This window comes from Accipiter gentilis, chromosome 5 (genome assembly GCF_929443795.1).
Source record: "Accipiter gentilis chromosome 5, bAccGen1.1, whole genome shotgun sequence".
NCBI lineage: Eukaryota > Metazoa > Chordata > Aves > Accipitriformes > Accipitridae > Astur > Astur gentilis.
In genome coordinates this window covers 2413991-2429200 of record NC_064884.1, presented here as the reverse complement: position 1 = coordinate 2429200, position 15210 = coordinate 2413991, and the positions used below count along the sequence as shown (strand labels likewise).

The window sequence follows — 15210 nt, the reverse complement described above, 5'->3', positions numbered from 1 at the left end:
TTGACGCCCAGCAACGCTTGGCAAGATCTAGCACCTCAAATCAAAGACAAGCCCTTGCTGCTACAGCCTTCCCAGGACCGCTCAGCCCTGGTTTACTGGATTCAAAACCTGTCCTGTGTGCTGCCCGAGTGCTCCTTCTCTCCTCTGACCCCACCCCAGGGCTCAGTGTCCCTCACCACCGCACCCAAGAGCCGGGCTCCCTGCAAGACCACAGCCCAAGACTCAGCTCCAGGGTGGATCTGAGCTCAGACGGAATTTCCTTTCCCATGGTACTTCAGCAGTGGCTGAAGCCCTACAAGGAGAACAAGCCAAAGCTAGCCAGATTCACAAAGGCAGCCAAAGCTAGAACTTGCAAAAAATCGCTCTCATAAAAGCCTGATGGGCATTTGTCATCAGTCTCAAAGCATCACTGGCTCTCCCTCTACATCTCACGCAGCCTGGAACATCACCTCCCCAAATCCATCCGCTTTGCCGAGGAATGATGGGACAGGGGACAAAGCCTGGAGGCGCACCAGAGTGACCCAAAGTAAACAGCAAGCCAAGCAGTGCTGTGCTCCCGGCTGAGGCAGGGATGATTTGCGTTTATTTTAACTCATGCTCAGTGGAACATGACACCATCAAAGCTGCCTGTGTAGTTCCACGCACTCCCTTATATACACACAGGCGCTTCCGAGCCCCGGCACGGACTCTGTGCCCCAGCCCCGCTCAGGTTACAGGGTGCAGACAGCTGGGGTGTGCCGAGACACCTTCCCTCCGCTCGGTGGTTTGCACTGCCACAGCTTTCTGTTCAGATGCATGGGAAGGTGCTAGGAAAAGCATACAGACCTGGATCTGCACCTAAAATACTCCCAGGTCCATCCCTGGGATCCTGGCACTCTGCTGGGGCTCCCCTCCAGAAGGGGAAGCAGATGTGGTCCCGGGAGAACCCCAGCAGCGGCTGAAGGGCACGACGAGCTGGTACCCGGTGGCTGTCACCCCGGCTCCATGGCTGCCCTTGGCTCGTCGCGGCACTGGCAGACCCCTGACCTAGTGACCATCGTGCCATCGGGGACAGACCGAGGGCAGGGCGCAGGGTCACAGCCACGGCGCAGTTCGCGTGCTTGCCATGTATTTTTAACGCTTCTTTGACTCACAAGGCTCTAAAAAGCACAGGGATTCTCCAAATGCTTTTTAGCTCTTCCACCAAACATCTCCGGAGCCCAGAATAGCCCCATCTACTCCCCTTTGCAAACAGGTCCCTGTTGCAGCCTCCCTATGAAAGAGATGAGATCTGTGTTTCCAGCCCGTGGGAGGGAAATGAGAGCCAGACAGAGAAGGGGTGCGGAGCCGGAGCAGGGCAGCGGGTTTGTTTACAGGCACAGACCCAGCATGCAGAGAGGCTGCTGGAAGCAATCCTCGGCCCTGGGGTCGTCCCCGCTCCCAGCGAGCCTCCTGGCCCCTTTGCCTACCCTCTACCCGCCTCTCCTTTCGGCTCCGAAAAAGGATCACTCCCTGTTACATAACGGGATGAGCGCCGCACAAACGCGGGCTTGCACGCACAACTTCTTTTACTTAACAATACCTTTTTCGGTCATACAGCCTTCCTCTCCCCAGCTGCCATTAAACTGACAGTCAGGGGAGACGGATAGTGCCTGGCTCCAGCTATTTCAGCTACAGAGAAGAGGGGAAAGAGGAGTGTGGTGGGATGCTCCATGCACAGAATGGCGAATGGAGCAGGGTAGGGAGGTCCCATAATCAGCAACGGTGCGGTCACAGCAATCACTCGATGTCACCGCAAGGAATACTGTGGGCACCGCAAGCCCAAGGGAGAAAGTCCCCAAAGGAGAGGGGGTTTGGCTCTCTGGAGAAGCTGGACCTTGTTCTTGATGTTTCTCTGTTGATTCTTTTGCTCTGGCACAAGGCACACTCGGTGCAGAGTGGTAGCAATGCCCACTGAGAAGGCGAGGAGGAGCAGCACGCTACTCACCAAATACATGCTGGCAGAGGAATAACCAGCAGCAACCCCCTTACTAACACCCAAAACACTGCTAGGACACCTCCGTTCCACCACCCACCACCCGACCCAGCCACTGATGGGAAGAGAGAAGGACCTCATCTCTTGAACGGATGATGCCTACTTGTACTTTGTGACCAGCAACGGTTCGAGACAGGATGCGTGCCCATTTGCTGCCCCGTGTTTGTCTGCCTGTTCTCGGAGGCGGGAGCAATGATGCCTTGAATAGCACATACTCCCAGAACAGCTTCTGGTATTTTCTCCACCTGTGAAGGGTACCCAGACACAGTGCCCGCCAGAATGCCAGTGCCAGGGCTGAGTCAGGTCTGGCCAAACAGCGATCAAGTTGCAAATACTTAAATGGAAGAGGAATGCCACCAAATCCACGCTGTGTCCCTGGATCGGCAGCTGGCAGCAGGTCTGAGCTAGAGAATTCTTGATCTGCTCGGGACAGCCGTGGCCACCTGGGCCAGCCATGAGTACAACAAGTCTCAGCCACCCTTCTGTGTGATTAACAGACAGGGTGCAATGGCAAGCCAGCACGGAGCACCCCCATTCCCAATTCTCCTCCACTGTGAAGGTAACTACATGCCTCATCTTGAACGTCCGTCTTGAGCATTGTCTGAACAATGCTCTCATACCAGATCACAGCTTTCACGACAGGCAGACACTGACTGCTCTCAGAGCAGTTCCTGTGCCCATTGCAGTATCCTGCTGAGCCCCAGCCCTCCACATGGGCTTCCAGAATCACTAAAAACCTGCCACCCTTGATTCAAGATAGGAGAACTTCCACCCTAACACTCTTCCCTTTCAGGAGACCAAAGCGCTGTCCCAAGCACAGCCTTCTGGGTTGGGGTGGCGACTTCAGCAGCAGTAACAGTGGAGGAAAGCGTTCCCTGCAGCAATCCATGAGTAACACCATTGTTCTGGCAACAGGTCAGTTCACACTGTGCAACTCCTTCCCCCGTCCCCTTCACACCAGACCTGCAGACTCCTGACTGTTCCAGAACAAAAGCAGAGCCAGCATCAACATGTGGATTTCAGCATGGACACGTACAGTCCAGGGACAAAGGGTGAGTTCAAAAGTATTTGCACCCTGTCCTGATCATGACACCAAGGAGTCACGGGACTTCCCAACATCACCTCCAGCCAAAGGTTTGCCTACAGGACACGTGGGTTCACCCAGACCCATTGAAGCAGAGCAGCTACAAACACATTCACGCTCATGCTGCTCCACTAGCACAATTTGTGGAGCTCCTCCACTTTCCAGAGCCAGGCATGTGCTGTGTGTATGACAGTTTCTCTAGTGGAAAATACCAATGCCATGTGTCGGGGCTGCAGGCTCCCCGGGTGACCGGGACACAGCTTATTAGGAGGTGATGACGTGCCTATTCAAGCTCTCATACTTCTGTGCTTACGCGCAAGGATTGGGTTCCAGCTCATTCCCCAAAAGACCAGAGCCCATTTTGGAGAAGTGGGAGCAACACCCACCTCCTTCCACCCAAGGAAACAGACTCAGGACTGATGGCCAGCAGCTCCTGACCTCAAAGCACTTTGGCAACCTCTGCTGAGGGCAGCTTAAATTACCAGATCGGTTATACAGTGATGCCCTGCACATTCTGACACTGGCTTTGAATGCCTGCAAGAGAAGAAAGTGGGCAGGAGTGGGAAAAGCACTGCTCCGAGACTCCCCCTAGCCAAAGCCCTTCCAGGAAGACTTTCCTTTTACTCTGAAGGACCATGTCCTCAGCAAGCGATAGTCACCAACCTACACAATAAAACAGAAATGCTCTCTGTTTGTGTGTCTTGGCCTAGTGCCTTACCACACAGAGGCACTGGCCCCAGAAAAGCTTGGCAAGTACATGCCAGCTGGAAAGGAAGTCTTTCCCTAATACATCTGTGGGTCACTGCCCACTGCACTAGCGGCCCACCGCAGATCAGAGAGGTGTGCATCATGAGAGCAAAGGCCCTGGGAGGCTGCGCTCAGAGCTGGTACTTGACAAGTTGCTGTTTCCTGTGCCTATTTATTCTCCTTTTGTAGAAAAAACAAGCTGAGCCCCTGGGCAGCGAGAGACCAGGAGGCCAGCAGAGGCCAGTCTCTCCCTAGAAAGCCAAGGAGCTCAGCACTCTTACCCTTTCATGAGGCAAGAAGGATCCCATTCCCAGGGCTGGATCCTTCCTTTCCCCTGTTGTTAAAGGGCAGGAGGCTGCCTGCTAGAGCTGTGCTGCTGCTCACGGGGAAAACAGCTCCTACTGCATATCTCTGAGATGTTTACATAAATACGATATCTTCTTTACAGAACCTTGTTGTTTCATGTGACAGAATGCATTTATGTGCATTCAGGCAAGAGCCCCATTTTAGACCGTAACTCTAAAGGCAATGCCAGCCCACAAAGCTGCGAGGTTGGTCGCTGAGGCCTTACCTTTGAATGAGGGTCCCGAAGAGCAGGTGGAAGACCTTCTGGACGTTCTCCGTGCACAGCCAGCTCCAGTGATCCATCAGTAGCAGACGAAGCACATCCAGGGCCACGTCAGCCAAAGCTGTCTCAGAGTCTGCCGGGAGGAAGAGGACAGTCAGAAGAAGCAGCCAACTCGGTGCCTAAGCAAACCCGGTGGAAAGCATCATCCAAAACTCACTCTTTTGCACAACAGCCTGCCTGACACTCTTCTCCCCAGCCTAACACCCTGCGCCACAGGCAGATGACCTGCTGCAGCACAGCCAGCGTGGGGAGCCTGGCCCCGCTCTTTTTCCTTTCCACTTTCATCCAAGCAGCCCCAACCTCCCTACCAAGGTGTGCACCAGACCAGAACATGGCTGCTCCGAGTACTCAGTTCTTTCCCAGTTAAGCTGGGGGATTATCAAACCCCAGTCCATATACAAGGATGGCAGTGTGCCCAAAACAGGTGAGAAAGAAGGCAGTGACTGTAGCCAGGAGAAAGGTACATTGCTGAGGACTATTTTCCTAGTCTTCACCAACGCTTTCCTCTCTTCCAACGTGCAGTTTTCCAGGCGCAAGACTGTGGTCGGTGTCTGCAGGCTGCCATCGTGTGGCAGGTCCGAGTCTCAGCAGCAAGATGGATGAACCACATCCGGATAAACCAGATGCATCAGTTAAAACAAAAACCCCCACACATGCTCACATATCCCCGGTGACACAGACCTGGGACACCAAAACCTCCTTCTGACCCTCAGGAGGATGTCAAAGCCTACAGCATAAACACATTCTACTTGCAAGAGAACTACTTTTACGCTGTTTGGCCCCAAAGCGTCATAGGTATTATGCTGAACAAGCTTATTAATGCACCACAAACCTGCCTGAGACAACCACTCCTAGGCCAGCGCTCCAACCTGAGGCTACTGCATTGGCTCTGTTGGCAGAGTGAGCTCCTGTACAGCATCCTCCCCTATTCTGACCTTCCTCGATGCCTGATCTTTCAACCACTCTCCCCACAGAGAGCCAACAAGACTGTTAATACACGATTTACTGCTGGAGATAAAGGAGAGAGGGACACTGGACACCGGCACCTCTCCTTCCCTCCTCTTCCTCTCCCTGCACATACGAGCTGGACTAGTTAACTCCAGACCATTTCATTTGCAAAAGACAGGGCGTGAGTGCATTTGGCACCTCTTGCTCTGGACCATGCATAAATTACTTCTCACTTGCTTTGCCCTTTGAGACTTGACTTCTCTGTGCAAAAACTGGAGCAGGCTGTTTAGCTTCACCATAACCCCATACAAAGCTCATCATCGGCAAGCTCTGCTTATTGCTGTAGCATCCAAGTCCCCTTCCTCAGAGAGCTGCTGGCCAACTTCTTCCGAGAAGTCACCCAGTGAGCAGATACGGACACTCGTTGCCTTTTAAGCCAGCCGTTCCCCAGACATTCATTCCCCTTACCCTGCCAGACCAGCCTGCCCTGTCTCGGCTCTGAATCATCACAGACCTGCAGGCATTTGACATCATTTACGTTAGATTTCCTTAAGAGTTCAGCTAACTTGGCCTGCCTGTCTCTTGTGCTCCATGCAGAGCACTGGCCTCCAATTCCAGTCCTGCTCCCCAGCAGCCCCAAAACAACCCCAGGCATGTGTTCAAAGATTATAGGCAAAGCTGGTAGCACAGGCTAGGTTCTAGAATACCAGACCCATCCTGTCACAAGCACATGCTTTCAGTCAGAGCTCACCAAACTTGAACCACTGGAGTCAAATTTTTGGAAAGTTCCAGCTGACACAGCTCAGCTATTCCAAGAAAAAGATTAGAGAACGTATTTTTTGCTCGTGTTCAGGATAATCTTGTAACCGCTCTAAGAGGTGGTAGCACCCCCGTGCTTCAGAGGAGGGATCTATAATCAGAAAGGGAACATCGTTCCTTGAACTGGGATTACGTATTTGCTATTCCCACCAAATCTATCCAAACTTAACTGAATCTCAAAAGGTCCTCTTATAATGCATGGACATTATCAAGGCTAACTCGAGACTACCAAGAAACAGTCATTTGGCCATTTTTCAGTTTCTAAGAGCTTGGTTTTATAACATTGGCAGTTTAAACAGTGTGTCCTTCATAAACTTATTTGTGCAGTAACTGTACTGAGTACGCCAATGTGAAGATCTACACCGACACAACTGAGCCAAGACCCAATTTGCTTCCACTAGCATTAAAGACCAGACCAATCACCCACCAGGACTGGAAAAACTTGGTTTGCTTTCCCTTTAATCAAGGTGCAACAGGCAGGAGACTAGGTCCTCATAGTAAAGACCTTGCAAGCTGAGCCTGCAGGTGCTGGAGCTGTTGCAGTGCCAAGGTAGATACACTGAAGCACTAACAGAGGGGCTGAGCTCACCAGAGTCCATGTCTGGACGTGTCCCCTGCTCTGATGTGCGCAGCCCGTCCACGTAATCCTCCACGGAGCTTTCCTTAGCTTCTCTACCTCCCTCGCCTTCAGGAGCTTTGCTGAGGACTGCCTCCAGCAGCTTCTCCTGCTTCTGGATGAATGACTCCATAGCAGCTAGTGACAGGGTGCCAGAGACCTACAAAAGGACCGGTGTATTAGTACCACAGTGGTGAGCTGCATACAGCCAGAGTTGAACAGATATACGAGATCTCCACTGCCCAGACAGCCTCCCACCACCTGGTTTGCACCTTGCTGTAGCCAACAGCGCAACTAGGGCTGCTTATTGCCTTTCTTATCGCTGAGAACAAGGCTGCAGCAGCCGCAACCCTCATGCACATGGATTATTCCAAGCCAGCACCCAAACCGGGCAGTGATTAGGATCATGAAAGGATTGCAGGAGGGATCTGAACTTACAGCACTGCCCTCCCTGATAGAGTACACAATCCTGTCATGCGCTTCATTCACACTCAGCACTGGAGCAATTTTACTGGATGAGAACCTCAGCCTGGACCTGAAGAGGAGAGACACAGCAGAGTAAGGGTTTTCTCCACAAGCTGCGAGTGATGAGTTTCCTAGCCTCAGCTAAGAATGTGGAGCAGCCTCAGCGAAGAACCTGGACCAGCTATCTTTGTCCACTGTCACGTCCAAGCTAATAAGTCTGATTAGACCTAAAGTGGTTCAAAAAAACATCCGCCCCCAAGATAACTAAGAGGTGGCAGTAAACCCATGCAAGAAAAGCATTAAAGCGCTTTTCCTCAACTACACGTGGGCCTAGCCAAGGCTTTCCAACATCCAGCACATACACACACCTTCTTTGGCAGGTATGTTACATGGAAGCTCACACGTAGATGTAGGCATTTCTGGTCAGCAAGGTGTGAGCATTGCAGCATACACAGGAAAGGGTTCAGAAAAGCCTCCGAGATGAAACATACTCAGCAGGATTGTGAAATCCAATTCTAAACATGCGCACAGAGAAAGGAGGATATGAAAGGGCGTTTGGGATTGTGAGACAAATTATAAAATAGCCTGTTTATCATTAAGGAATGTGCTTTTTGGCCAAGGTGCTTCAAAACTTATACTTGTTTGTCTTTTTGTTCAAAGCAGCTTTTTCTAGCAAAACTTCTCTCTTCTGGAAAATAAACCAATACTCATGCAGAAACCTTCCCTTCTTATGTAAGGGAAGAATCACTGATGAGCACAGTGGGGCTCGCCACTGCCAGCAACACCAAATAAACACCTGGTGAGCAACATAAGTGCAGTGACCTTAATCAACTACTCCTAAATAAATATTCAAATGTTTGCTGGGCAAGGTGGCATGCCACTGTGTGAAACGCATGAGAGAAGCAGGAGTGAACCTGCAGGTAGACAACATATAGCCGTATTTTGCAGTGACTCACAACATATATAGGTTATGCACATGCTTAAGGGTAAAAAGCAGTTCTCCAGCAGCATCAACACCTTTGCCAGCAAATGCCACCACCTCACAGCTCTCTCGGGAGGAAACCCACCTTCTGTGAAAACCTGAGCACTCTTAGAAAACCCTTTATCCAAACAGGAACTCAAATACCCTTGCTCGGTATGTGAAAGAGCAAGCAATTTAGCTACAGTATGACAGCAATGTATTATCCACAACAGGTAAAGCACCAAGTCAGTCTTTCCCCAGAATGGAATCAGTTTCTGTAAGAAATCCATGCTCTGCATAAAGCACAGAGGAAGCTGAAGGAGCCCTTACCTGTTAGTCTTCTTCCCGTCTGTCTGAGATTTCCCATCCACTTCAGACTCACTAAGATCCTCCGTGGGGCTCTGGGGCTCTGACCTGGGGAATGCTGTCTTCAAGGTGTCCACGATGGCATTGACAACGATCTGCAAAAGCCAGCAGTGCCATCAACTACTGAATATATACATTTCCTTGAATATGAATTAAGAATTTTCAGACGTGCCCTCTATTTTCCATGATAACCCCCAAACTCTTTGAGATGGCCTCTGACTCTTCCTAGCTTTATGGCTTTCAGGGCAAGCTGAGCGTTCCAATTTTTTGGCTACTACCGCAGCAGCCATATATGTAGACACTGAAGCCCGAACGGCATGTCTAGGTGCAGCTGTAAGTGGTTCAGATAACCAGTTTCCCACTTGTCTACCTTGTCAATCCTGGAGACAACGAAGGGCTTCTTGACGAAAGCGATCCTGGCGTCAGTATTCAAGGCGAGGAACTCCTGCACCTCCTCACTGTTTGCAATCTCAGGGACTGCACACAATTGCTGCATGGAAAGATGTAGCTTTAGGTCTTTTGTGAGTCAACTTCCCTTTGATCATGTAAAGTGCAGGTGGAATAGATCTGATGTTCTCCACTATCAGTACAGAGCTGTCCTGAGCACTGCTTTCTAGCTCACAGGGGCACACAAGCAAGTATCTCACCTTCAAGAAAGATTCTAGCAGACTTTTTCTGGCTTCCACTTTATCACTGTCCATATTTCCAAATGGGAGATCAGGGAACAATTTCTTTGGGCCTTTGATATCTACAAAGGAAACAAACCCATTAGCAAGCTCAAGAAAACCGTGACAGTTGTATTAAAATCTTAATGCTCTCATGCTTAAGACTACCACTACACACTGCCCAGCATCAGCCCAAGATAATACACCCCTCGAAACAGGGTAGCTGAATCAGACCTTACATCCATGCAAAACTTGCATTCTGCTGCTATCTTATCATCCATGCCTTTAACGTTAAAGAAGCAAGAACACCAGTTTAGCCCAAGGACTCTAGATCACTCAAAGAACCCCAAAATTCTCAACAAAGCAGTTTTCCAGTCAAAACTCCAGATCTGTCAAAACCAAAGCATTACGTAGGAACACGGCAAATTCAATGAAGTTTTATACATAAGTAGCATTAGAAGAACCATTGCCTTCTTTTTAAAAAAAAGCTTACATTCAACACATATACTCTGCTTTCTTATATGCAAACAAGACGCTTGCAGATACCAGTGTTTCTATTCATTGCTAAGGTACAAAACTACAAAAGCACGTGTTGCAATGTGAATGGCAACAAGGATGTTTTGAAACACTGGAATTTGCCGTCAAAAGAAATAAATTTCTCCTCTAGCCAGCTCTGCACAGAACAAGGACATGGGCATCACAAACAGCCCAGCATCCTGAGCTGCACAGGCAGGGCAGGATACCCTCAGAACAGCAGAGCATGGACTGGGGTGAGAGAGAAAAGGATTTTCTTAGGAAGATAATGCAGGCACTGACTTTTCAGGAACTTGCGGAGCTCCGGTTTCTCCTCCAGTCTGGTCTGGAGGTTGAGGAACTCCCGGTAACGGCGGTTCACAGTGTGGTAAGCCATTTGCTGAAGGCTGCCTGCGCTCTCACCCTCCAGGGCTGTCTCATACTGAGGAGGAAGGCAACAGTCAATAATCCTTACAGACGCCAAAACAATCCTGATGTGCTGTGGTCCCTGTTGGCCCCACAGTCCCCAGACCCCATGGAGGTCCCATCAAGCAATTCCTCAGATTGACCCTACCCTGAAGAACAGTGGCTGCACAGCACGCGAACCCCTCATGACAAAGGGAATGGTGAAAACAAGATACAGAAGACTCAACCAGCCCCACACAACCCTTGGCCACGAGCGGGAACCCCTATCCTGCACCCAAACGGCCACTGGAAAAGCCACTGTGCCCGATATTCCCCACTGCCAGACAAAATTTTTTGTCGAGCCACACACATAGCAAGTCCTCATCTCCAAACACCACATGTGCCCCCCCTGCCAGGACAGGGATCTCAGAAAGGGGTGAGCACCGGGGGAGCCTTTACCTTGACAGTGTATAGGGTGTAGGGGTGGAAGCCAGTCCCGCTGTGCTCTCGGGCAGTGATGGTCCCCGTTATCCGCAGATTCTGGATGACGACTGGCCCATCGGGGCTGCTGAGGGGTTCAAAGCTGAAAGTGCTGACGGAAGCCGTTGGGGAGGATGAGAGCAGGGGCAGAGTCTGCCCAGGGTCTGGGGGGCTTTGTGGTGGGCCCTCAGCTGCTCCCAGATCTTTCCCCAAGCTGGAGGGCCTCTGTGAGGAGGACTTCTTGGGGACAGCTGGACCCTCCTCTTCCTTCTCAACTGCTGGGTCGATCTGGATGTCAGGGCAGGAGGTCAGTGCAAAAGCAGAGGTGGGAAGCAGGCCAGCATCCAAGTTAGGGGCAATGCCCTCCTCCAGGTCCCCCATGCCATCCTCCGAAGCGGCCGCTCCCTCCACCACAGTGGAGGTGTCCTGGGGGGGTTCATCAGGGAAATCCCTCATGGGCGATGGTGCCAACAGGTCCGTGTCCTGGCCTGCATCAGGCGCAGGGGACTCCAGCTCCAAACCCTCGCAGGGGAAGAGGGAGCCCAGGGCTCGTGGGCGAAGGAAGGGCTCCTCTGTGTGGCACAGCCCACTCGCTGAGTCCTCTCTGTCCTCGCCAGCAGCCCCTGCCTCTTGCCTGGGCACCTCCGTGGCCCTCGGGGAGGGGGGCAGCCCGGCAGGGGTGGTGTCCATCTGCGCCACAAAGGGCAAGAAATCAGGCACTGGGGGTGCAGGGGGTGGCTCCTCACCCCGGGGCTTCTTGGAGAAAGCCCCAATGAGCAGCAAATTGATCCAGTCAGGATCGGACATCTTTCTGATGGCCGGCAGCAGCACGTTGCAGGCGACCAGCTCCACCACCACAAAGCGTCCCGTTCGCGTCTCCAGGTGGGGCCAGGGCACCAGCGCCCGCAGCAGCGTGTCCACAGCAGCCCGGGCGTAGCCCACCTCAGCCGCTGGGCTGCGGAGGGCCGGGTGCGGCCCCGCCAGCCGGCTGTACTCCAGCCACAGGGTCCGGCCACCCTCTGGATCACCCCTCAGGGCCTCGCGGGCCTGCAGATAGCTCTGCAAGTGATGGCCGTAGAGGAGGAGGAGGCGGTGGGCCAGGGCTTGGCGGTCCACTTGCCCCATCCGCCGCCTCAGCTCAGTGGCCAGGCCTGTCATGGCCTTCTCCACCTCAGCCTCGAAGGCTGGCTCGCTGCTGATAGTGCGGTACCAGGAGGCGACGAAGTCCCGCACCATTTTGTGGATGGTGCCGGCGATCTCCTTCTCCAGCCGCCCCGTGGCCATCGGGCAGTGGGGCTGGGGCTGCAGGGAGCTGACAAAACGCTCCAGCCGCAACCGGCGGCCGGGGTGGCTGAGGGCCCGGGGGCCCAGCCAGCCACCCAGCACCGCCAGCACCCCACAGAGCATCCCCAGTGCCCGCAAGTCAAGAAGCAACTGCAGGGCCAGCAGCCAGCCCAGTGCGGCCATCAACGCCAACAGCACCCGACGGACCCCCCATGGCCCCTGACCTGTCATGGCAGGGCTGGGCAGGGGAAGCGGCCCTGGGGCTCTGCCGGCTGCTCAAGTTTGTCAAGGCTCAACCGACCGGGCTCCTCACTGGGCACAGGGGCTCGACCGATCAGTGTCCTTACTGGGCACCTGAGCCCAACCAACCAGGCTCCTCGCCAAGCACTGTGGCTCACCAGAGCCCAACAGACCGAGCTCCTTTACTGGGCACCGGAGCCCAGCTGATCACCGGGCACTGGAGCTCATCAAGGCCCAACCGACCAGGGTCCTTCACCAGGCACTGGGACCCAACCGACCGGGCTCCTCACCGGGACCGCTCTACAGTCATCGGAGCTCACAGTACTGCGGGATAACAAGCCACACTCTACCAGCACCGACGCAACGAAGCCCACCCTGTCAGACTTCACCGCCCGGAGCTGACCACCGACACCGCCGCAATGCTTCCCCGCCACCAGCCGCCATTTCTGGCTTCACTTCCGGTACCTCCCCTCCCACCGAGGAGAGCGGCCTAGAGGGGCTCCCGCGCCTCCCCGCAGCGCCCCCTGGCGGCCTGGAGGTCGGTCTGGTGGGCGCGCGGCCGGGCTCGCGGCGTTGCCGTTAAATCCGTTAGGATTTAAAAAAAAAAAAAAAAAAGCGGGAAGTTTGCAGCCCGGCGCGAGGCAGGGAAAAAAGTTCCTCCCAGCCGCTTTTTTTTTTGCATGCATTGGGAAAAGCGTGCAGCCCTGCGCTGGGTTTATTTTGTAGGTGTTAAGGGCAGCAAGAGTTTAAATGCACCATTTTCTTTGGTTTTATTTAAATTTTTATTTTTTTTTTCCTTTGGCAGGCATTAAAAAAAAAAAAGAAAAAAGCCTGGTGGTGTTGTACATAGGCAGCTCTGCTGCATTCCGGGTGCTGAGTGCCCTGGGAAACACCTGGGCCACATTAGCCTCATCAAGCATTGCCAAAAAAGCAGAAAAACAAGACCAAAAAAAAAGAAAAAAAAAGGTGTATTTGGGTCAAATTGGGTTAGGGATGATTGCCTGCAGCTGGTGATTAATTGGATGCTGCTTATCAGCGGTGGGGCTGGGGGAGCAACGGTTCATTCGTGTTTCTTCGTGGACGACTCCTGCTCACGGTACGTGGTCTAGATTTTGGGGTTGTGCTCAGAGGAGTTTGGACTGAATTGTGTTGTGGTTGTAAAACGCGCGCCTGGATTTTCTTCTGTTGCAGCTGAGGAGGTGCGGATTTGGCGGAGACCCCCGTCTTCTTTCTACAGGGACTCCCCCCAAAAAAACCACTCGTGGAGACGCTGGGGACAGCCTGCGCAAAAGGACGCATGGGATGATGGTAGGAATGAGCCTTCTCTGCAAAAAAAAAAAGTCAGAGCAATTTTAAAAATCTTCTTGAAGTGATGTGGGGAGGGGGGTTGGAGGGGTCCCTGCTTTGTCCTCAGGGACCTTGCTGGGCACAGCTGGATTCTGGTGTTCGGAGCGTTGGGGGAAGGTGTTGCTGCAAGATTTGTTTGTCCTGAGTAATGATATTTGTGTTGTGTGGTTGAATATTGAGGGGATTTTGGGGGCTAAGAAACCCCCCGGCTGCGTCGTACAAAACCTGCCAGGGTTTTTCGCTTTCTCTTTTGTGCGTGGTTGCAGCTCTCGGGTTCATGTGAAGAGTAAAAAAAAAAAAAAAAAAAAAACAACAAAAAAAAAAACCAAAAACCAGGAGGCAGAGGATGCTCCTGCCCATGGGAGCTGGTGTTGGGTGGGATTTGGGTGCTGCACATGGCTGGGATCTGGATCGTGGGGTGAAATTGCTTACTTCTGGGTGGAGAATTCTGCAGTACTGTAAAACTCACCCCAAATATGTCAGTTTTGAGAGTTTAGTCTTTTAGCTGTGTGCAGGAAGATAGAGCAGCAAGGAAAACTTGGTGTAATCAAAACCTTCCTGTTCGAAAATGCATCCATTTGGGAAAGACTTTCAAAGGGGCTCTTTGCAGCTTGAATCCCCTGGGAAGCAGAGGCATGACGTCGGTCTCTGTCCCACCTTGGTGGGTCCCTGGCATCGCTGCACATCCAGGGTTTTTTCTGGGTTCTGGAGCTGCTTGTGTGCAGGATTGTGCTGTGCCCCTTATTCCCTGGGTGCTCCCCCTCTGCTTTGGTGCGTTATGGTGTAAACTAATATGTTGGACAAGTGCAGGTACCTGGTGCCGTATGTTAGGTGGGTATGAATAAATGATGAAGCAGGTCTGGTTTTATTTTATTTTATTTTTGCTGTAAGCGAGCAAAATGCAGGTCTTGCAAACTGTTGCTGTCTCCTAGGCATGCTCCAAAATACATGTATGCAAGGGAAAGCTTAAGCTCTTGGGGTTAACAAAGCTGAACAACAGAGCCTGACTTCTGCTCCAGCATTGAACCTCCAAGAGGTGCGCAACCTCCTCCTCCTCTGCTGGAGCACGCCACGCTCGCCACGTTGCGGTTAAAGCCTCGTGCCTCAGTTTCCCCCTTGCCTCCAGCCCTCCCCATCTGTTCTGGTTCCCCTTCCCTTTTCGAGAGAGACTTTGGGGAGAGGAGTTTGCAAGTTGTTGCATGGACTCAGCAGCCTTGCCCTTACGTTAGGGTACCAGAGCTGGAGGATGTCGAGCTACCGGAGCGATGCTAACGCATTTTAATTGTGATGCCGGTGGTGATAAACATCCTCGTTCCCCCATTGACTTTTTTTATTGCAGGTGGGAGGGGGCAGTGGTGTCCTTTGGCAGATACTAACTCTTCAGTGACGTATAACCGTGTGGCATAAAGGACCTGTGGGGAGCTATTGTTCCCAAGTTGGGCTGGGAAGCGTGGCCAATTAAAAGAGATTAATTTATAATGTGTAAGAACCAGGAGTATGACAGCTTATTATTAGTGGATAAATGCAGAACAGAGCACGTGGTGCAAGGAGCAGAGAGCGTTGCTCATCTCGGGAGGTGAGATGCTGTGTACAAACCAGCTCCTGCCTGCCTGTGGGGACGAGGGTCC

General features: G+C 52.4%; 1 protein-coding gene across 8 annotated transcripts in view; it reads right to left on the bottom strand.

Annotated features, from left to right (window-relative positions):
- Positions 1–12671, bottom strand: part of SNX19 (sorting nexin 19) — a 49961-nt gene extending 37290 nt beyond the window's left edge. For 6 of the 8 annotated variants that reach the window (XR_007506160.1, XR_007506159.1, XR_007506158.1 and 3 more), the window contains exons 1-8: positions 10691–12671; positions 10130–10268; positions 9296–9396; positions 9019–9156; positions 8613–8743; positions 7295–7391; positions 6830–7016; positions 4417–4546 (exon numbers count right to left, since the gene is read on the bottom strand). Coding sequence is in view for 3 of the 8 variants with exons in the window: in XM_049801577.1 (XP_049657534.1) it covers positions 4417–4546; positions 6830–7016; positions 7295–7391; positions 8613–8743; positions 9019–9156; positions 9296–9396; positions 10130–10268; positions 10691–12226 (2459 nt within the window). In the remaining 5 variants the exon portion in view is untranslated. The remainder of the gene's footprint in view (positions 1–4416; positions 4547–6829; positions 7017–7294; positions 7392–8612; positions 8744–9018; positions 9157–9295; positions 9397–10129; positions 10269–10690) is intronic. The other 2 variants (XR_007506161.1, XM_049801578.1) reach the window with 1 other exon arrangement.
- Between the last annotated feature and the right edge of the window lie 2539 nt (positions 12672–15210).